The 21,487-nt window shown below is 46.7% G+C and overlaps 1 protein-coding gene across 1 annotated transcript in view; it reads right to left on the bottom strand.

Annotated features, from left to right (window-relative positions):
• Nucleotides 1–176: 176 nt before the first annotated feature.
• LOC147706394 (uncharacterized) overlaps nucleotides 177–21,487 on the bottom strand; it is a 207,030-nt gene continuing 185,719 nt past the window's right edge. Inside the window, exons 8-11 of the mRNA XM_086929609.1 lie at nucleotides 20,670–20,684; nucleotides 14,145–14,312; nucleotides 13,935–14,021; nucleotides 177–344 (exon numbers count right to left, since the gene is read on the bottom strand). Coding sequence (XP_086785735.1) covers nucleotides 204–344; nucleotides 13,935–14,021; nucleotides 14,145–14,312; nucleotides 20,670–20,684 — 411 coding nt within the window. The 3' untranslated portion in view covers nucleotides 177–203. The remainder of the gene's footprint in view (nucleotides 345–13,934; nucleotides 14,022–14,144; nucleotides 14,313–20,669; nucleotides 20,685–21,487) is intronic.

Genomic DNA, 21,487 nt, shown 5'->3' with positions numbered 1-21,487 from the left:
TGACCTTAATGATTCTTCCTCTATCATATTTTTTTCTCCTCTTTCCCTTTCTCGTTCTTACATCCTTTCTCCCTATTTTTCCTTCTCTACTTGAATTCGTTATTTTGCCTCTAGTATAAATAAAATATTTTTTGTCTTCATGTTTACTTTTTTTCATATCTATTCTTTCCCTCCTTCCTCCATTCTTTTTAGAATTACTCTTTTTAAAATATTTCTGCATCATTGTTTGCTCTATCCCTCGGCAGAGCTTTCAAACTTATGTGTCGATGAAAATCCTGAACTTCTTCATAGCCTTCGTCAATCATTCTGTATTTTCTGTCCTTCATGCATCCAACACGGTACACCTGCACGAGAAAGGGCGACAGTGAAACCTCATTTCATTTTACCTACAAATTTCTTACCTCATTTCTCATTGCTTCCTTTCTTAATGATAAACCCGTGTTACTGCCTCATTCTATCCAGTGCTCTCTGCTGAGCTCTCAGTGCTTAATTTGTAAATAAAAAAATAATAATAATGATTGCCAGGGCTCTTGTCAGGAGGCCACTGCCGCTTGCACCACACATTGTCTCTGCAATGGTGCCAACGACAGTAACAACACAACTCCTAACCATCACAATTCTACAAGTGTGACAATTTCAATGATTCCGGGCCCCCAAAGCTTTAAGAGTGGCTGGGTGGAAGGGAATAGTCATTTTGCACGTATATTGAATTAATAATTCACTGTTGTTGTGATATCTCTAAGAGTGCCAGACAGCACCACCTTGTGGCAGACTGTCACAAGTGCTGTGTTGACAGTTAAGCGCCGTGTTGACAATTAAGTGCTGGTGCTGAGCCCTGAAAAACGCCGGCTCAAATTAAGCATTGCGTGCTCTACTTAGTTGCCAGTTATTATCCCAACTTTCTTGTTTATGTCCACTAATCGATCTGCCTAATTTCCTCACGGTCCGAACCATACAGAAGGTTCATGGTTGGATGCCTGAAACGAGGTGAGACCTTGTTCAAAACACCTTGGACCCCTTTCACAGAGCTATTTGCATATTTAAGTCTTGCTTACAAATACATATTGCCAGCTTATATATTTATGGCTATTTGCAAATCCCCTTCACACCGATATCCACCCTGGAAAAAATCTCATAAATGTATTCCTAACAAGTCCCCCTTTTCAAGGTGGAAAGGGAACACCCCTTAATCTGGTGAGGGTGTACAGGAACGATTTTCTTTATAAGGAAATATTTCTTCCTGGAGAAAAACAGAAAAAAGTCAGAAGGTGGATTTGCACTTTCTGACTGCCACCCTATTCTAGGTGTAACCTGGCAAACCTTTGTGCATTCCAGGAATTTGCAAATCTACATCCAGAAAGTATGTACACATACGAGTATGAATTAGTTTGTCTTTTTTTTAAATCAGGACCCTCAAGTCTCACTTGCTCTGAATGAGTGTCACACCTTTTCTATTTCACACCCCCTTCATCATTTAGAGTAGCAACACACAAAATGAACCCTACCTTTGCTTAAAAAAATATAATACACAAAGTCCTGAAATCTTACACTGGGGCACGTGGGGTCTTTTCTAACAGTTATGTTTTGCTTTATACTTCTGTAGTCAACGATTGGTGGTTAGATGTAGCATGTTTACAGGTGGCCTAAAAACTCTACTCTACTCTTCCACACACACTCAGGAGCTTCTGCTTCCATATGTTAAAGGTCAGAGTATGACAGTCTGTGCCATATCATATTGACATACATGCAGGCTTTACTTTATTTTGGACGCTGGCCAGCAGGTACTGCTGCATGTTTAACTTGAAATCCTGGTATTTCAATTTCACCCAACCACTAGTTGGCGCAATAATGTACAGCATAGTGAATCCAGAAAAGATTCACGCTGCAAAATGAATAGTTTGTTACCTGTCGGAGTTGTTTTGCAGCTTGAAGAATTTTCAGGGTTCACTAACGAACCCACCCTTCTCTGCTAAGGAAGAGAACTATAAGGAGAAGAGACAAAAAAGAATGCGAAGATGGCTACCAAAGGTGGAAGCCTCCGACGTCACAGAAGGGCACCAAATGGTAGTACATCGACGCCCACCAACAGAAAGAAAACAAGCATTTACAATGCAATGGTTTCGCCTTTGGAAAAGTTAGAGCTATTGGCATTGTAAATGACAACATTTGTATTTATGTGTTGGTTTTGAAAACAGATAAATAAATGGCATTGTCATTTACATTGCCATTAGCTTAATATCTAGCAGTCACTTTGCAGTCACTCTGCACTCCCTAGCACTCCCTAGTCACTCTGCACTCCCTAGTCACTCTGCAGTCCCTAGCACTCCCTAGTCACTCTGCACTCTCTCTACTCTGCACTCTCTCTACTCTGCACTCTCTCTACTCTGCACTCTCTCTACTCTGCACTCTCTCTACTCTGCACTCTCTCTACTCTGAACTCTCTCTACTCTACCAATAGCACTTTCCCACCTCTCAAAGACCAGCAACCCTACTCTACTAAAAGTCTAACAGAGTAGCAGTCACAATATCACAAGCACTCACAGACAAGCACCACACACTACCAGCAGCGCTAACAACCCTCCGAGAGTAGCAGTCACACCCCTCACAGACTAGCACCACACACTACCAGCAGCGCTAATAACCCTCCGAGAGTAGCAGTCACACTATCACAAGCACTCACACCCCTCACAGACTAGCACCACACAGTACCAGCAGCGCTAACCCTCCGAGAGTAGCAGTCACACTATCACAAGCACTCACACCCCTCACAGACTAGTACCACACACTACCAGAAGCGCAAATCACCCTTCGAGAGTAGCAGTCACACTATCACAAGCACTCACACCCCTCACAGGCTAGCACCACACACTACCAGCAGCGCTAACAGCCCTCCGAGAGTAGCAGTCACACTATCACAAGCACTTACACCCCTCACAGACTAGCACCACACAATACCAGCAGCGCTAACAGCCCTCCGAGAGTAGCAGTCACACCCCTCACAGACTGGCACAACACACTACCGCACAAGCACCCAAACCCCTCTCCGCTATACCACCCTCAATTAAACCACAAAACCACCTCTCCTGTAAACCCCCTTCAGTTAAACCATAACAATCTCCTTTAAATTGCTCTCAATGAAAACATTCTCAGCCACACTCTAATACCTAAACTTTAATAATGTAAACAACTCTCAGCTAAACAAAAATCACCTAAAGCCCTCTCTTGTAAACCACCCTTGGTCAAACCACAGCCACCTCTCCTGTAAACCACTCCCAGCTGAACCTCAATAATCTCGTTTAAAGCACTCTCATTGAACCTGCTCTCAGCCATACCTCTGTCATGTAAACCACCCTTAGTTACTCGCCATTAACTAAACAGCACTCATGTAAACAACTCTCAGTCACACCTCAATCCCGTTCCTCCGAACCACTGCTCATCTAACCCAAACCGCACTCATCGAAGCCACTCTCGGCCAAGTCACACTCATGTAAAGCACTCTCAGCTAAACCACAATCGCATTTATCCTTCTCCTGTAACCAGCACTTAATTAAATTACAAACATCTCCGTTGAATCGCTGCTACATTCTCAGCCATACCCCTGTCATCCATACCCCTCTCATTTGAGATACTTTCAATTCAGCCGCAGACCAGGCACTCGTCTAATCCAAACTGCACCAATCTAAATTACTGCCCATAAGGCCCCCTTGGATAGTCTCAGCCAAGCCCCCTGAGTTGACCTGTGCTCAAGCAAATCACGTTTAGCTAACCCATACGAATCTAACCCGCTTTCAGGTAAATCATAGTAACCTAAACCTCCTTCAACCAAACCATTCTCATCTAAACCGTTCTCAGGTAATCCAAGGGCTGCTAAACCTTGCTAGTGAAACAGCACTTACCAAACGAGTTTCGGATAAGCCAATGTCAGCTCAGCCAAGCTCAGCTGAACCACACTCACACAAATTATTTTAGCCAACCTGTACTCAGCTAAACGACTTTCAGGCTACATGTCGAGGCACACTAAACAGACCGCTATCCCATAAACCCAGCTCAGTTGAACCACTCAGCCAAAGCCCTCTCAGCTAACCCAGAACTAACTGGAGCACTCACACACACAACCCCACAGTCGGCGAAACCATGTCATAACAAGTCGCTCTCAGCTCTCCAGTACTCAGTCGGACCACTTTCTTTTAAACCACATTCAGGTTAAATACGCCCCACCCCCTGACAAGCGCCTCTGGTTAAACCACCGTCAACTAAACTAACCTCTGCCATACGACTCCCAGCCGAACCGCATTTATGTGGCCCGCTCGTCTAAAGCACATTCGGCTAGTCGACTCTGGTTAGCCACACCTTCCAAAATACACCAACGCGCTCCCATGTAAGCTACACTGAGCAGTTTAGCAGAGCTTGTGCCCGTTTAGAGAAGTCTACAACCCTCGGCAGGTCCGTGCCAGGCTGAACCACTGGCAGCTGAAGCACGCCCAGCTAGAGGTAATCAACTAAACTACGATCTGCTGATGTGCAGCCGCTAAACTTCACCCTGTCTAAGGTAAACTCAGCTAACCCACGCAGCAAATCCACACTCAACTGAACCACACTCCGATAAAGCACTCTCAACCATAACACATAAATTACACTGCCCTAAACGCCCCTGAGCCAAATATTTCCAAATGAATCACAATCAGCTAAGCCAAGCATTGATAAGTCCGTATTAACTCTCCGAAGAACAGCATGCGAGCACGAAGGAAAGCACAACAAAAGTGTATTTAGGCAGGACCACACGGAGAGCGGGAGGGGGGAGAGCGGGAGGGGGGACGGCGGGAGGAGGGACAAGGAGAACTTGAAAACTCACCGGACTGCTTAGGCTTTCATTACCAGGTAGGGGGGCGGGAACGGGGCACAGGAAGGCGGGTGCCGGCATGCGAGCACGAAGGAAAGCACAACAAAAGTGTATTTTGGCAGGACCACACGGAGAGCGGGAGGGGGGAGAGCGGGAGGGGGGAGAGCGGGAGGAGGGACAAGGAGAACTTGAAAACTCACCGGACTGCTTAGGCTTTCATTACCAGGTAGGGGGGCTGGAACGGGGCACAGGAAGGCGGGTGCCGGCATGCGAGCACGAAGGAAAGCACAACAAAAGTGTATTTTGGCAGGACCACACGGAGAGCGGGAGGGGGGAGAGCGGGAGGGGGGACGGCGGGAGGAGGGACAAGGAGAACTTGAAAACTCACCGGACTGCTTAGGCTTTCATTACCAGGTAGGGGGGGCTGGAACGGGGCACAGGAAGGCGGGTGCCGGCATGCGAGCACGAAGGAAAGCACAACAAAAGTGTATTTTGGCAGGACCACACGGAGAGCGGGAGGGGGGAGAGCGGGAGGGGGGACGGCGGGAGGAGGGACAAGGAGAACTTGAAAACTCACCGGACTGCTTAGGCTTTCATTACCAGGTAGGGGGGCGGGAACGGGGCACAGGAAGGCGGGTGCCGGCATGCGAGCACGAAGGAAAGCACAACAAAAGTGTATTTTGGCAGGACCACACGGAGAGCGGGAGGGGGGAGAGCGGGAGGGGGGACGGCGGGAGGAGGGACAAGGAGAACTTGAAAACTCACCGGACTGCTTAGGCTTTCATTACCAGGTAGGGGGGCTGGAACGGGGCACAGGAAGGCGGGTGCCGGCATGCGAGCACGAAGGGCTCGGACACCCTGCCACACGGAGCCTTCCCTAGCCCATTTGACTTACCGGGCACTCTGGCGGGGGCTCCTTGCGGGGGTCGCATTGCTCCTTCTCTCCGGACTTGCTTTGAGGGACGGCCGGACTCCAGATACCTCCGGGCGCGCGCGGGGACGCCTCTCAGGTCGGGCCAATCTCTGCCCGGCCCAGGAATGACGCGGGGGAGTCCCGGCGGCCGAGGACCAATCGCCGGGCTGAGGGGGAGAGCTGACGACGGCCGGCCCGGCCGGGGCAGAAGGTTACTCCTCAGCAGATACGAAGCCAGCTCTTCCGCGGCTGCTTCCACCAGCGGCTCAGGAGCCCAGGCAGAGCTTCGGCTCACTCCCGGGCAGGGGGCGTGAGGGGGGAGGGGGGCGGGAGAGAACACGAACGGCGGGAGGGAGGCCTACGAGGACAGGGGGGGGGCGGGAGAGGAACGGACGGCGGGAGGGGGCGGGAGAGGACACAGGGGGCGTGAGGGGGGAGGGGGGCGGGAGAGAACACGAACGGCGGGAGGGAGGAGGGAAACGTGCCGGGGAAAAACATGCCCAGGACAGCAGCAATCACGGCCGGGCCGGACCAGACTCGGGGGCGTTCCCGGCGTCGCGTGACGTCGGCAAAAGCCAAAGAATCTCGGGAACGCCCCCGTGTCTGGTCCGGCATTGACGGACGCCTCTCTGTTCCAATGGCTAGCCTCCATTTATGGAGCTAGCCAATGAAGCAGAGAGGCGTGTTCAAGTCACCCATACTAGAAACTACAGATTTCTCTGGAGGAGGAGCCTAACGGCTCCGCCCCCCAGCGAAACCTAAAAAAAGAGAAGAAATACTACAATTCCGGACCTAACCACTAGATGGCGGAATAATGCACAGCATAGTAAATCCAGAAATTCTTCAAGCTGCAAAACTAAACCGACAGGTAAGAAACTATTCGTTTCGAGCAGGTCTTCAATCAGGCAATATCTAAGGTGTACCTTCCAAAGCACATTTCACAGAAACTTCTCCAATTCGACCTGTGTCCTACATAGTAACTTCCTACTTCATGCTCAACAGGGTTTCCCCTCTTTCGAATGCCAAGGACATCTATACATCCTTGCCATTTGCAAGAAAAGATTTTGTTAAACTCCGAGGGCCCTACTCACAAAAAATTGCCTGCTACTTTCTTTTAGCGACTCCTGGCTTATTTAGAGGCAGGTGATAATGCCCAATTTTTAAAGTAAAAAATGGCTTTATTTTAGCATTCACCCACATTAAATTGCTTTAACTTCAATGCAAGTCAACCGGGAAATGATCTTCCACATAAAACTTTGCCAAAATCTCTGTTTTCCTATTCCCAAATGTTGCATGAATTCAGTTGTGAGTTAGATGTGCTACAAGAGTAAGTTACACATACTTGTAATAGAACCTTTGTGGGTCTGGCCCTGAGTTTAGAACATTCACAGTAGTTGAACTCTGATTTTTGAACACCACAACCTTGCCATCTGATCCTGAAATGGGCATGCGCTGCCTGACATACCACAGGTAAACTCATCCGAATTTATATACCACCCATACAGTTTCCATTCAAACCTGGAAGATGCTGAGGCAGGGCATAGGTGCTATACAAAAAAAGCCACATTCAATTCATTTAAAACAATGTCTGCTCTAGAAATTCCTTTTCTTCATACCCTATCTGAAATTGTGTAGCCACTTGAACACCATGCCATATTAGTTCCTGGAGAGATTTGCAGCCTGTGTGCAAGGCTCTACTTGGGGCTTGATGCTATAGCCAACCTGTGTAGCATTCGCAAAACTGGTTTCTTGTTTTAATACAAAGGTGCAAATTGAAGGAGGAAATTTGCTTAGGTGTTTCTTTGTCCAGTCGACACTGGAACGCTTTATGTTGGCTAAGTGGGAATTTTTGATCAGCTGGTATTTTAAATTGAGGAATATGAATGGACGAGGAGGTGGTGGTGTAGGAAAGTGATCTGCTAAGTAATGCAATGGTACATCAGGTCAGGAGCTGGTTTCAACTCGCCTTTGAACAAATACAGGTTGAGGTCAGTTGATCACACTTTATGACTGTAACCTGTTCCAAATATTCATGTGCCATGTTACGTCACAGTTCATTTTTCCACAGTTATCTCCTTTTTTGGCCTGGCCTAGAAACTATTTAGACTTTAGCTGCTTTCTAGCCACAAGTTTTCCAAAAAGGAAATACATAATAAACCCCCCGCACACTTTCAGTATGCCCTCTTCATTTATTGGCCAGTTCGACTGTCATTCACATTATGCTTGCACCCACCACATCATGGGTCCTTGAGACAGCTCCCGTCAGCCATGGCGCACTTGCACATCTGCCTACTAAGAAGTTGTTTCCTTTTAAAAAATATATTTTTTTTCAGTGGGTCAATTGTACTTATTTTTTCCAAACATTATCACACCAACTTTAGGGGTAGCGGTTTTGTTTATTTCTTTTCAACGCTTTTCATATGTTTGTAAAACTATAGATAAAAAGAGAACATTGTAGACTTGCCATGGCCAGCCATATTGGTTTTACCACTGTGTGTTACCACTGGACCTTCCTCCGGCAGGGTATTGCACACAGTTGGTAGAGTCACACATTTGAAGTAAGATAAATGCGCCTTGTGTTTCGCAGTTCAGGGACGGATCCCAAGGCGACTCCTTTTTTTGATCATAGTCACCCACAAGCTTTTAGTTAACACCTTGGCTGCGTCGAACGTTCAGCTCCAGTGCTGAATGTCTGAAAAACGGGTGGGGCAGTGTCGGCCAATGGGCGTTCGCAGCACTACCAAGGGTAGTGCATGCGAGGACCGCTGGCCGATGGCAGCAGCCAAGGGGTTAATTTGATGTACTTCTCTATCTAGGAGAATACAAGTGCCCTGTCTAGTGACAGTCAGGAGAAGGTAGCTCAGAAAGCACTGCTCCTGGTATTGGCCTTCATCAGGACTAGCCTAGCTAGTATCTGCATGGAGCTACCTTGGCTGTTCAGAGATGCTTTCCATCCCCGGGTTATCCAACATCAGAGGTTCCAAAAACAGTCGCCAAGTGTTGCTGCTCATCGTTTCATTTTCGGTAAATGTTTTTAACTGTTTCATTGTTGACCCTAGACGCTTATGCTATTTTACCACTATAACATTGCTATGATTGTATCCGAAGACAATCCTCCAATAGGCGGACATTTTGTACATTGATTATGTGTGCAGCTAACACGATTTAAAAAAGGGATGCTTTCCATCCCGACACACACAGCAAGCATGTTACATTTGAGAGAAGAGACCTGAGAGGGCCAAGTAGCACTCAGCTTAGTAGCTATGGAGATCTGAGAGACGGACCCAGACGCTCTGAAGCACATTCATCTTAACTCAATGGAATTTGTGCAGGAAGTTAGCATAAATGGGAGGGCATTGCCTTCTCTGCACTGTGGTCAAGAGGAAGTACCTTAAGCCTGAAGAGATACTCCCTGGAACCAAAGAATCAAGTTTGGTAGCCAATGGAAAGGGCATGGAGTATCTGCTTGCCAGGGTTGACATTGAGCTCAATGGCAAGGCAGCCATGATTGTTGTCTGGGTAAAGATAAAGCAAGGTGCTGGATGTCTATTGAACAATTATTAGATTGACTCTGGATTGGTGCCAGGATCAGGAGCCTTTTATGGCTTAGAGCATAGGCTGCATGTCAGTCTCAGGTTGAAACTGTGCTAATTCCTGATTTGCAGGGACCAGGACAAGGTAGTTTATAGGAAACTGCAGACTCCGGTCAGGTAGTAGCAATGGAGGACATCATTTCTGCTCCAGAGGGAGAAGGAGGATGAGGCACCTGAAGAGGGCTGGCTCCCTCCCAGCGCTGCATCATTTGTTAGCTGTTGGAATGATATGCTAGGCATAGGAAGAGTGCCCACGCTTGTGGGGCATTGTAAGGATGCTCAGGAACAGGTCAGCAAAGGAGTGGTTGGGAAACACTATGTTGAGTGGGAGGATGGCCTACTTTATCATGAGGTCCTGAATTCTGAGCCAGGATGAATCAGGGGGTTAGTGGTTTCATTAGTGCACAGGAATTTCCTGCCAATGGCCCACAAAGTGCCCTTGGCAGGATACTTGGGCATTAGAAAAACCTGGGATAGCTTGCACCCACTGTTCTAATGGCTAGGGATGCACAGAAACATAGAGATGTTCTGTGGAACCTACTCAGCGTGCCAGATGAGTGGTAAGTCAGGAGGGAAGACAAAGGCACCATTAGTGCCTCTACCAGTTTATGTGTTCCATTTGAGCAGTTGGAACTCAACATAGTTGGTCAATTTCATCCCCCCTCACAGTCAGGCGAGAAGTATATATTGGTTGAGGTGGATCAGGCCACCTGGTAGCCTGAGGCTGTACCTCTGAGGAGCATGACTGCATGGGTGGTAGGTGGGGATTTTTTCTAGGGTTGGATTTCTGAAAAATGGTTATTTCTGACAAGGGAACCAATTTTATCTCCTCTTGCATAAGAGAGATATGGGAGCAAGCTGGGGTGACATACCATTTTTCCATAGCATACCACCCACAAATCAATGGTTTGGTGGAGCCGTTCAACAAAACACTGAAGAATATAATTGGAACGCTGCCAGAGAACCTCAGGAGGAAGTGGGATCTTCTCCTGTCTGCTTACTGAGAGATTCCGCAGAAGGTGGTAGGCTTCAGGCAATTTGAACTTCTGTATTGAAACCTGGTGTGGGGTTCACTCACCATAGTCAGAGAAAGGTGGGAAGAAACCTCAGAGTCTGTACAGAAGGATGTGGTGGACTATGTAATTGGACTCAAAAAGTTAATGGCGTAATATATGAGTCAGTCAAAGTAAAACCTTCAGGCTAGCCATGTGCAGATGAATGAGTGGTACAACCCGAAACTTAGACTGACTGGGTATTTGGAATGTCAGAAGGTGTTGGTGCTAAAACCTACTTGTCCCGGGGCTTTGGAGGACAAATGGTGTAAGCCATGCAAGATAGCTCAGAAGGTTTCTGAGTTTAACTATTTGGTGGACACAGGTAGCACAAAGGAACCGTGACGGTGTTCCATGTGTTTCGGAGAGATTACACACTGAATATCATGGCTAAGGCAGAGGAAGGTGAGGAGACAGTGAGCCTTTTCCTGACCTGCACAGTGACATAAGGGATGTCACTGTGGAAAGGGTTCATGTAGCCCCTAGGTTAATGCCTGAGCAGCACAGAGGGCATAGAGAGGTGTTGGGATGGTTTTCTAGCTTCTTGCTCATGTCAGGGTTGACACCCGTCTGTGTGCATGACACAGGCACAGGAAACAGTCTGCCAGTGAAAGGCAAGATGTACAGAATGTCTGATTGGGTTCAGGGATACAGAATGAGATTTGCCCCAACCCCCAAAAAAGGTATCCGTCAGTGCCTCATAAAATAAAAGGAGCTCAGAAGATGTTTGGCCCAGCTGGAGGACTTCCGTTAAGACATTGGTCTTAACCTCTAAGGTGGGGAGCTGGAGGTCAAGTACTTTGCCTGTCCTACGCATTACCATGGCTGGCCCAGGGGGCTCTTCACTGGCCTTATGACCGTGGGGGCAGAGGAGAAACAGAAGACGAGGAAAGAGGAAGGTAGGGAGAAGAGGAGGGAAGAGGAAGGCAGAGAGAAAGGGGAAGGAAGAGGAGAGAAGGTGGAGGAGTAGGAGGGAAGTAAAAGGAGGCGGAAGGGGGAGGAAAACGAGGGAAAAAGGCGAGGAAAAAGGCGAGGAAGAGAAGGTGAGAGAAGAAGAGCAGGAGGAGAAAGAGTAGTAATAGTTAGCAATAGTAGTAGTAGTAGTTGTAAAAGTAGTAGAAGCAGTAGAAGTAGTAGCAGCAGTAGTAGAAGCATTAGCAGTAGTAGTAGCAGCAGTAGTATACTACTAGTAGCAGTAATATTAGGAGTAGCAGTAGTAGTTCAGGGGTCTAAAGGTTTTCTTATGAGACTAGTGCTGGCGCTGCAGAATGCCAGGATTGCCAGATACCATGGCGGCCCAGCTTGAATCCCCGTTGTGCCTCTTCCTTCTGCCTTACTTATCTTCCTGCCACTTTATCTCAATCTTCCGCGTCCTTTTTATCCTTAATTTCTCTCATTGCCACCCTTTTCTTACTGTTCTCCTCCTCATTTCCTTTCTTCCTTTTTGTCTTTAGCCCTGGGCTCAACACTGATGAAGAAAAATAAGCCCCGGTCCTCACAATTGAGTGCCTGTGGCCACCATATGCAAACACCGGCACAAAGTAAGCACTAGAACCTCTCAGCCATGATTGTAACGTATTTCAGTACCCAGTTCTTAATAAGGGAAACCATTGAGTGTGAGTGTCCTTCCTCACACACCTCTGCATATGTCAAACCACTGTAAGTGTCCACAACTGGTGTGACATAGGGTGTCATCTTAATACATTTTGAATGGCAGTAGACACTTTTGGAAAGGACCACATGTCCTGATGCACTGTCACATGTCCGACAGGTGGAATTGACAAACAGCCCCTCTCAGGTAACTGTCTGAGCTAGAATAACCCTAATGTTTCATTTGTTGGACAACATTGATGTAAGTATATAGTCTTGCTGGACATGTATGTGGTGTCTGCCCTTTAGTTAGCGTTGATTAAAATGCTAATCTGACTCTTAGGAATGGCACCCCCTTACTTTAAAGACACTACACACTCCTTCAATGTGCTGACTCTCCGCTTTTCCCCCTTTGTTTACCCAAGTTGAAGGTAGTACCCTATAACAATACAAATCAAGACTATGAACTTAGTGAGGAACATAGGTGAGTGATTTAAAGTTGCCTACTATACAGCGGCCTAATTCCACACCACTCCTTCTTCTGTCCTGATGAAAGTCCGCCGATCATGCGGTCCTAAGGACTGAAATATGTCGACCACTGATAACAATACTATATAGGTGCAATGGACCACTTAGACATCCACTACAGCACCTGGCACTGTTTTTAACCTTACCTTCCTGATCAACAAAATGCTCTTTACAGGATACAAGGTATTTTTAACTCTACACTTTTTTCACATATTTTTACACATTTATCGCGACAGTTAAAGAACCAGATGGTCTCCGTCCTGGTGGAGGAAAGTTGACTGCCTGGAGAACGGGAAACACAGGTGGAAAAGGAGCCTATGATCAAAATGCTCACCTAACTTCGTCAAGCGAAGAATCAAGATATACCACTACCTATATAGTTAGAGTGTATAAGTTCCTTTGGGGAAACAGCCTCTACAACAAGGGTTTTATCTCGTTGTGCCTTTACCATGCATTTTTTAGCATGCATATTTTTACCTCGCATGCCAATACCACACATTTAAGGTAAGTTGGGATGGGTGGGGGGTCTCCCCCTACAAATACATTGTTTGAAATCTAATAGCAATACGTGGTATTGCCATGTGTTGTAAATGCATATTCGCTGTAAAAACATGCGTGCTAAAAAATGCGTGGCAAAGGCATGCAATGTTTTTACCTGCGGCATACAACCGGGCCTTTTTACAACACTTATAGACCCTGGCATTCTAAGACATGTGGTTCACTCCCCTTTTGTTTAAATACTACTATACATGGAAGCTGAATGAATCACAGCTTCTTTCTCCCCATTCTGATTTTTGGAATCTCCTTCATGGGTTCACCCCGCCAACGCCTACCATGTCCGGCCAACATCTTCCAGACGATTCTCACTCTGTGACACTCTTTCCGTCTGATGTGACAATGAGTTTGTCTGCCTCTCATAGTGGGAACAGACACCATCCTAATCACCATTAGGCACACATTGAATCCTTCAATGGGACAAGTACACCCTTAATTTCTGCCAGTGATTGCAGGTTGTAGGCACTGTCATTCATTTTTGGAGACTAAAACTTTGCCATCTGACTTCGAGCCAGAGCAAGAAAGAGACGAGAAGAAAAGGAAGGGAAAAGATGGAAGCGGATAATAGGAAAACAGTGTAGAGTATGCGTACTTCCAGCAGGGTCTCTACCCAAACTTAAGCTCTCTAGCTCCAGGCAAAAGCTTTGCATCATCTAGGCACTGGTGTATGCCTGGGGCTCCATCTCTTTGAGCAGGGCATCTATCCCCATATATAGTCCCTCCACCAGGCACAAGGTCTCTGGACCCCACCCGGGATCCTGTGCTCCACCCCAGGTTTCTATCTTCTACAAAGCTTGTCTATCTACTACACCTGGCCTCTGTCTCCCATAAACCCGTCGGTCGCCACCCGCACCCTCTCTCACCTTGGTGTCATGGAATTTGCGCTGATGGCACTGGTGGGTCTTAAACGAGCAGTAGCTTGGGTGTTGATAGCGCTCGGAGTCGCAGACCTGTGGACATAAACAACCAAAGAAAAGATTCAGAATTCTAAGTAGAAAATTAGGAGAAAGATAGAAAGGGTCCAGAAAGGGTAAGGTGTAGGTATACCTTGAATGGCAGTAAGCAACACTAACCTTGTCTGGGTAGTCCCCTTCCTGGAAGTAGGAGTACTCCTTTTTCAACCACTTGTTGACGTGGGGCCCAATGCAACCATGAACTTGCAGCTGGCTGCACCAATAGTCTGGCCCCATCCCGGCGTACAACTTCATCCCATAGAATCTTCTCTTCTTGAGGGCGTTACCCTATGAACAAAGCAATGGAGGATCAGAATGTGTGGTAAACAGTTGCTTGCTCGCAGTAACTGTTCCATCAGCCTTGAGTATCTCTTCTGTTAGTACCACATGAGACCTGCTGGTGGAACAAACTGATGCATAGCAATGTTAGGAAAAAGAGGTGGACAGGGAAGACTCGCTGCCCGATTCACAAAGATAAACTGAAGTCTTTAAGTTTAGACCAAAAATATACCTTTAGGCTTGAAGTCTACTTTAGACCTGAAGTCTCATTTTAAACCTAAAGTCTAATTTTAAACCTAAAGTCTAACTTTAGATCTGAGGTCTAACTTTAGCCCTGAAGTCTAAAGTTAGACTTCAGGTCTAAACTTAGAAATTGAGTCTAAACTTAGACTATAGGTATAAACTTCGACTTTAGGTCTAAATTTAGACCTAAGGGTCTACGCTTAGACTTCAGGCCTAAATTTAGACTTCAGGTCTACGTTTACTTTTGTGATTCAGGCCCACAGTGATTCACATCCTGAAGCAACACTTGCATCACAAAGTTACAAAAGTGGGAAACCATCTGGAAGCATAGCTCAGGGGTCTAGCTGAGCTTGGGGCCAGGCTAGGGACCTGGCAGTGTCTACGAAGCAATGCATGTCTTTAAGTTAGGAGTAAATAACCTTTCTGTGTACTTAAAGCAGGGCCCTCTGCAATAGCCAACAATGCAAACAGCTGAGAAGCCAAAATGTACATCTGCTCTTGAGTTGGTAATGATTATAAGAGGGTTGAACATGATCCATATGGTGCCTTACATATATGAGAACATTTAGCATGTTTGTGGAAGGTCAAGGAAGCTGCCTGGAATCATGAAAGAGAGATGTTCCGCTTGATATGGAATAGTGAAACCGCCTGAAAGTGCACTCTACAATAAAGGGCAGGCAATGGTGGTATCAGTGAGAGCTGTGATGGCTCAGGAGGAGGACAGCCTGTAGCTCTCCTAGATTCACAGCAGGGAGGGTTATATCTGGCACGAAATCGCAACAGATGTTTGGCCTTAACCCCACAAAGAGTATGTGAAACAAGGGAAGAGGCTTCTAGTTCAGCGGAGCTCCTCAAGGAGTGACAGAGGTAAGATCTGGGAGATTGGCACTGACGTTGTAGCACCAAAGAGCTCAGCACTCTGTAACCACTAAGAGATTCAGAAATCCCGGCAATGGCTTTCAAACCCCTCGGTCCAGATCTTCAGATTCACAACTCTAGAGTCAGCCCCTTAAACTCAATCCCCATATTGAGAACGTTACGACTTCCAGGGCCCGATTCAAACTTAAGACAAAATCCTAAGTTCTGTGAATACCAAAAGTAGTAAGTTTAGGATTTTCTCTTAAGTTAGTTCTGTGAATCGGACCCCCAGAGTTTGACTTTTGAGACCCAGACTTTTGGCCTCAGAACACAAGACTCAGACATGGTTATCTCCAACTTCCGTACAACCTTCTCCAGGTATCTAGAATTCAGGCCTCCAGACCTAGACCTCCAGCATTTGACTTCCATGTCTCCAGAGTCAAACTTCAAGACCTCCAGACACAGACATCCAGAGTCAGGCCTATAAACTTAGAGTGCCGCATCTCCTGGCCTTCGTACCCTGCAAGGGATTGTCTATGTATCTAGTCCTCCGTAGATGGGGGAAAAAAGTATAGCCTTTGGACGCTTCTGAGCTGACGTTGCTTGTGTCCCAGCCTGAGGAACGTCTTTGAATCTGGTGCTGTAATTCACAGGCAAATGATTCAATGGGCTACGTACGACCAGGAGAAATTACACCAGCACACCAAAATAAAATGCATTACAAAACTATTACTAAATGCCTGAGACTTGCTGAGGGCTGAGACGCTCAAACAGGGTGGTTTTATGAGTGCCGAAACATGATTGAAAAGGCCGGTCCTAGGGAACTTTGGGGCATATTACCAACAACTAGCGATAATTTTTGTCTCTAACCTGTTTAGAGACAAAACTTATCGCCGCACATCGGCGATTTTTATCGCAGATAAACCTTGCTATTAGCAAGGTTTATCGCAAATGCGATAAAAAACGGCCGCAATGCATGAATATCGCTGAAAAGTCAGCGATATTCATGCATTATCGAGCAAATGCTCTTAGCCATGTTATCCACCTCCCATTGGATAACATTGCTAAGAACTACTCAGGGCAGGTGTTAGCTTTTGGAGATATTCGCGCTTAGCGCGAATATCTCCAAAAGTTGGTAATAGGAGATAGCGATGTTAGGGACTGTTTCCAGTCGCTAACATCTTGGCACGCCCACTTTGCATGTCATTAGTGATAAATATCACTGACATGCAAAGTGGGGCCCAAGATGGTCGCTTTCTCCTATTAGCTGTCACTAACTGGTGTTAGCGACAGCTTGGTAATAGGGAGATAATTTTATCTCCGCTTTCTTGGCTTTTAAAGCCAAAAAAGCAGAGATAAACCCCCTTGATAATATGCCCCTCTGTTATTTGATTTTGTTGTGATAGATTTCTTGTGATCATGATGCTGATACACTTGTATTATTTGGACTCGACCCTTTTGAGGTGTGGAAATTTGAAAGCTTGTCACACAAGCAAGACAGAATGAAAGTAGACAGCACCAGAAGAAAAGGTGGGCAAAAATAGGCTAAATTTACCTTCACAATCAACACGGATCACATGATTTTGACAATTCCAAGCTTGGTTGATCCTGGAAATCTCCAGTCCTGATAATTATCATAGGTCTTCCCACAGTAGCCTGGCCAAAATGAGTCACACTCCACCAATAATTACCTACAGCTAGTATGTATGTTAAGAGCATTAGTGCAATTTGTTCAATCATAGTATCCTGATTCTTAAATGACAAATCTCATTTATGTCGTCCAGCATTTTTGACCAACGGAAATGTACGTTTTTAGGTTTTCTTTTTTTGTAGGAAGATGAGGATGAGTATCTTTAACTGTGAGGCATGTAGAGGGGCTTACGACAAACTAAGATTGCTAGATAATGAACGTACCATCTTTGTTGTATCCTCCCTACTGAGAGCTGTTATCAGGTACAGAAACACGATGCAAGCCTAAAATGGTGCCCGAATATGTTTTATTCTATGGGCTTTTATTGGCTCAATCTAAATCATTTTATATGGTCATGATAACAAATCATGAAACTTCTTCTGAAACTTAATTCTTGTACCTTAATGATGAAATGACAATACGGCATTTTAATTAACTTTGAAACTGTAACATTTTAACTGTGACTTTTTATCTGTATGCTTTTATGAACTTGTTTTTACAATTCGAATAAAGCTTTTTGAAATTGAAATTGAACTGTGAGGCATCAATTTTATCTCCATTACCTCCTTATTGCCAGTTTTTCCCATCTTCACTCTTTTTTTCCATAGTGGTCTCTCTCTTTGCTTGCATACTTGCATGTGAAGTATACAAAAAGAAGTGATGGGTGAGATGCTTTAACCTATCTCAGTCACTGGTAATTACTCGGGCCACATTCCAGTCTATCACTTTTTTGCCCACAATGCCATCTCAGATTAGATCCAGCCACACATGATCAGCCGTGATCCTTCTCTAATGGGAACAGTCCAGCCCGAACTGTTGTTCCTGTTCAGGGATGACTTGCCCTGGGGGTTCTTGGACTATTCTTATTGGAGCAGGGTCAAGACTGATTTGTATATGGTTGGGTTCAAACTGAGGTGGCATGATGTGCAAAATAATGATGAATTAGGATGCAGCCCAGACTAGTTACCAGTGGTTGGGATTAGTTCAAGCATTCCATCCACAACTTGCATGTGAAACCCACTCCCTTGACTCCAAACTTAGAGTCCTTATGTAAATCCCTTGTGGCCACTGTCACAGTAACAAATAAAATTAATTATGCAAAAGATTCTGTGTCCCCATGTAGGTACCTAACAGAAGTTTAAGGGTACAGGCCAGACCTTGATGTTGATGGATCAGTGAACCTGGCCACTGGCAGTCTGATGTGAAAATCAATTACACCGACTCATTGGTAGTGGATTCTATCTGCCTGCTCGTCAGCCAATGGCAACACCAACATACTTACCTTGAACCATAAAGCTCAGGTGAGTAGGGGTGCTCAGGGATGGGTGGTAACACAGGGAAGCTAACTCTTCCCTTCCTCTGAATATTGTATCCCTCCCTCAAGAAACAGAAAAAAAGACTACCTTTCTGTTCCACTAGAACGTAAAAATAGTTTTAACAAAGGTTGAACTGGGTTGGGACCAAGATGTTTGGGGATGAAAGAGCCTCAGTTCACCAAAGGAGATGCTGACCCTCGTGTCAAGTGAGAAAATTGCACTGAAAATTCAAAGCCGCCATCACTCAGGTGGGCTTGACTAGCAATGGAGGGATTCCCATATGAATGTGTTCTTCGCTACTTCGAAGAATGCATCCTTTGAGACTTCTTTGTTTCTCCCAGCTTCAATCATGGTATCTTCGTTTTTTTTTAATCATCTTCCTATTGCTCTCAATTTGTTGGGAGTTTATCATTCTGGGGTTTAAATGGTGAGGGCTTTGTAAGCCAGTTGTCAGTATGGCGTAAGCTAGTCTCTGACCTATGAACACAGCATTACAGAAGCACCTGGTTGTGTACGAAAGGGCATTTTAAAATGTCGTCAAAAATGCATAAATCACTCTTTCGATGAAGACATTGTAGTCCTCCGCTAGTTGCATAACCTTGTTGAGTGTCTTTCGGAAGCATTTTACCTCTCCATTAGGGTGTGATTGTGGCTTGATCTTGATATATTTTTGGGTCATGGCAGCAATGTACTCTTCAATGGATTGTTGGTGTGAATCTTTTTCTTATTCAGGACATTTCGTAGAATTGATAACCCATAGTACTCAATGGTCAAAGTTGTTCACGTGTTAAAACAAGGCCCAAAATCTGCAGTAGGAGGCCTTTGCGCAACCCCCCTCTGGTTTAAGGCCACAGCGACAGGTCCTGCAAACCAATGCACTGTAAGCGCCTAGCACTTTCTTGGTCTGCAAATGGTCTAGTTTGGTGGAGTGGAATGCTTTCTGCTCCAATGTTTAACCCAAGAGACATATCCCTGAGCTCTAACAACAGATGGCTCAAGAGCTGTGCTTCTTGTTGTAGTCTTTGATTGGCTGTGGCTATTTTGTTCTAGGGATCAAGCCGTAGCTCCTTCTAAGGCAGCTTGCTTTGATCTCTCACCAGTGCCGTCTCTTGATCTACACTCGCCAGTGTTTCCTCTGGGCCCTGCGTATGTTAAAGAGTATCCTAATGGATTTGCAAAAGTTGGAAAACAGTATCAAAAAAGAACTGAATGGGAGGGAGGAGCCAAGCTCGACATCGTGATGGCCGCACGGTAGCTCGGCTCTGCCGGCCTCCCTGCCCAAATTCGACTATCCTGGCACTCATCCTGCCCAGAAAGAATAACAATTTATTGGCGAAGCTCTGCAGTCACTCACCATCCGTCCTGGTGGATCCGGCGCTCAGTGGGTCCGCGGCGGCGACCTACCGGAAAGTGCGGCCTCTTCGGGGTGGAGACCGGGGCCTCGCCTTCTGCGAGTGGCCGGCGAGACGGTGTCGGCGGCGGCCTCGGGTGGAGGTTTGGGGCCGGCCGGAAGATGCCGATGTGCGAAGAGCCCGGAGGCACATGAACGCGCCTGGGAATACCGTCCGCTGTTCCAGAGGTGGTGTGCGGCAAGCTGTGTGTGGGGGACGCCGTGTTGGTGGCTTCCCCCCTTTGTTGCCGTCCGGCCATTCCGGACTCCATCGCTCGGTGGCGGAGAGTGTTTCCAGCGGAGCGGTGGCGCCGGCGGGTCCCCCTCTTTTGGTGGTCGTTATTTCAGCACCATGGGTGTTGTTTGTGCGCCTGAGGGGGATCCCGCGGGGGCCCTGCGGGTGAGCCCACCCCTTGAGTTGGTTTCGGAGAAAAGACGCAACAGTTGCAAAATGGCGGCTGATGCCATGTCCTGCGGAACGCCCCGGGATGTCGATTCCTTGCCTTTGTGTTCCGCTTGGGCCTGTTCTGGTGAGCGCGAACCCACGATTGGTGACGTCCTGCAGGCGCTGAAGATTTGGCAGCTGGCCTTGGCCCAAGATTTTTGTGTACAGGACGAGGTGATGGCCGCCATTGCTCTTGGGTCGTCCCTTGGGGACGCGGATGGGCCCGAGGTGGTCGTTGACTGTTCCCTGCTTTCTGGTGGGTGTAGTGACGATCCGATGCGTAAGTGAGTGGAACTGCTGGTGATCATTGACACTGGAATGCGCGACTGTCGTAAACAGCTCCTGCTTTGCCATCGGCAGAGGAGATCTCCTGGGTTGCTCCCATTGATTGTCCAGCGACTTTTCCACGGCCTTTTCTCATTACCTTGTTTTGTGCCCACTGCATCGACGTACATCGTGGTGTTCGTTAAGAAAGGACTGGGATGAGCTTGGATCTTACTTCGGAGGACTACTACTCGGAGATATGAATTGCCCCAAATTGTGATAATTTGCTGATTCTTTTATAATCATGGATGTCCGAAAACCAGCCAGTTTCGTTTTGGGCCACGCTCATGGTTTATTTGGGCGGGGGGCGGGGCCGCGCTTCCTGCTACATGGTTCCTCTCCTCATGTTCTTCTTTTTCTCTTTCCCTTTCTTTTTCTCTGTACCAACTTATTCTATATTTCGGGTTCATTATTAGGGCGACAGGCACGCTGCTGGGGGGGTAGGCCATAGCCTTCTGCAGGGGTGCAGGGTGGGGTGGGTGGGTTAGGGTCTATTGGATGGTTGTTTGTTTCTATGGCTCTTTTGTGTCCTTTCCTTGGGTCTCCGCGACTGTGCGCATTCCCGCGGGGTGAGTTACTGGGGGGGAGGAATAGGTATATGATGTAATATGGTACCCACGGTTTTGTTTACCCTGAATTAGTTGCCCCGCCCCCAAACACGTTTGCTATTTGCATTATTGATCGCCATTACCGCCGTGGGGAGGGTACAGTTACGTGGAGTCCCCCTATTCTCTCCTTTCTTTTTATTTTTCGTATTTTTGTTTTCTTATTTCCTGGGTTGGGTTGTATAATGATCGCAACTTTACCTGTCTCCCTGATGGGTTTTACTATTCTGGGACTGCTGTTCTGTTTGTCCCTGGGTACGTGAGGTTGCGAGTGGACACTACCAACGAGGAACTGTAAGTGAACCTATGGTTT

This window comes from Lissotriton vulgaris, chromosome 7 (genome assembly GCF_964263255.1).
Source record: "Lissotriton vulgaris chromosome 7, aLisVul1.2, whole genome shotgun sequence".
In the NCBI taxonomy this organism is placed as follows: domain Eukaryota; kingdom Metazoa; phylum Chordata; class Amphibia; order Caudata; family Salamandridae; genus Lissotriton; species Lissotriton vulgaris.
The sequence above is the reverse complement of the archived record's forward strand: the minus strand, read 5'-3'. Positions and strand labels throughout refer to the sequence as shown.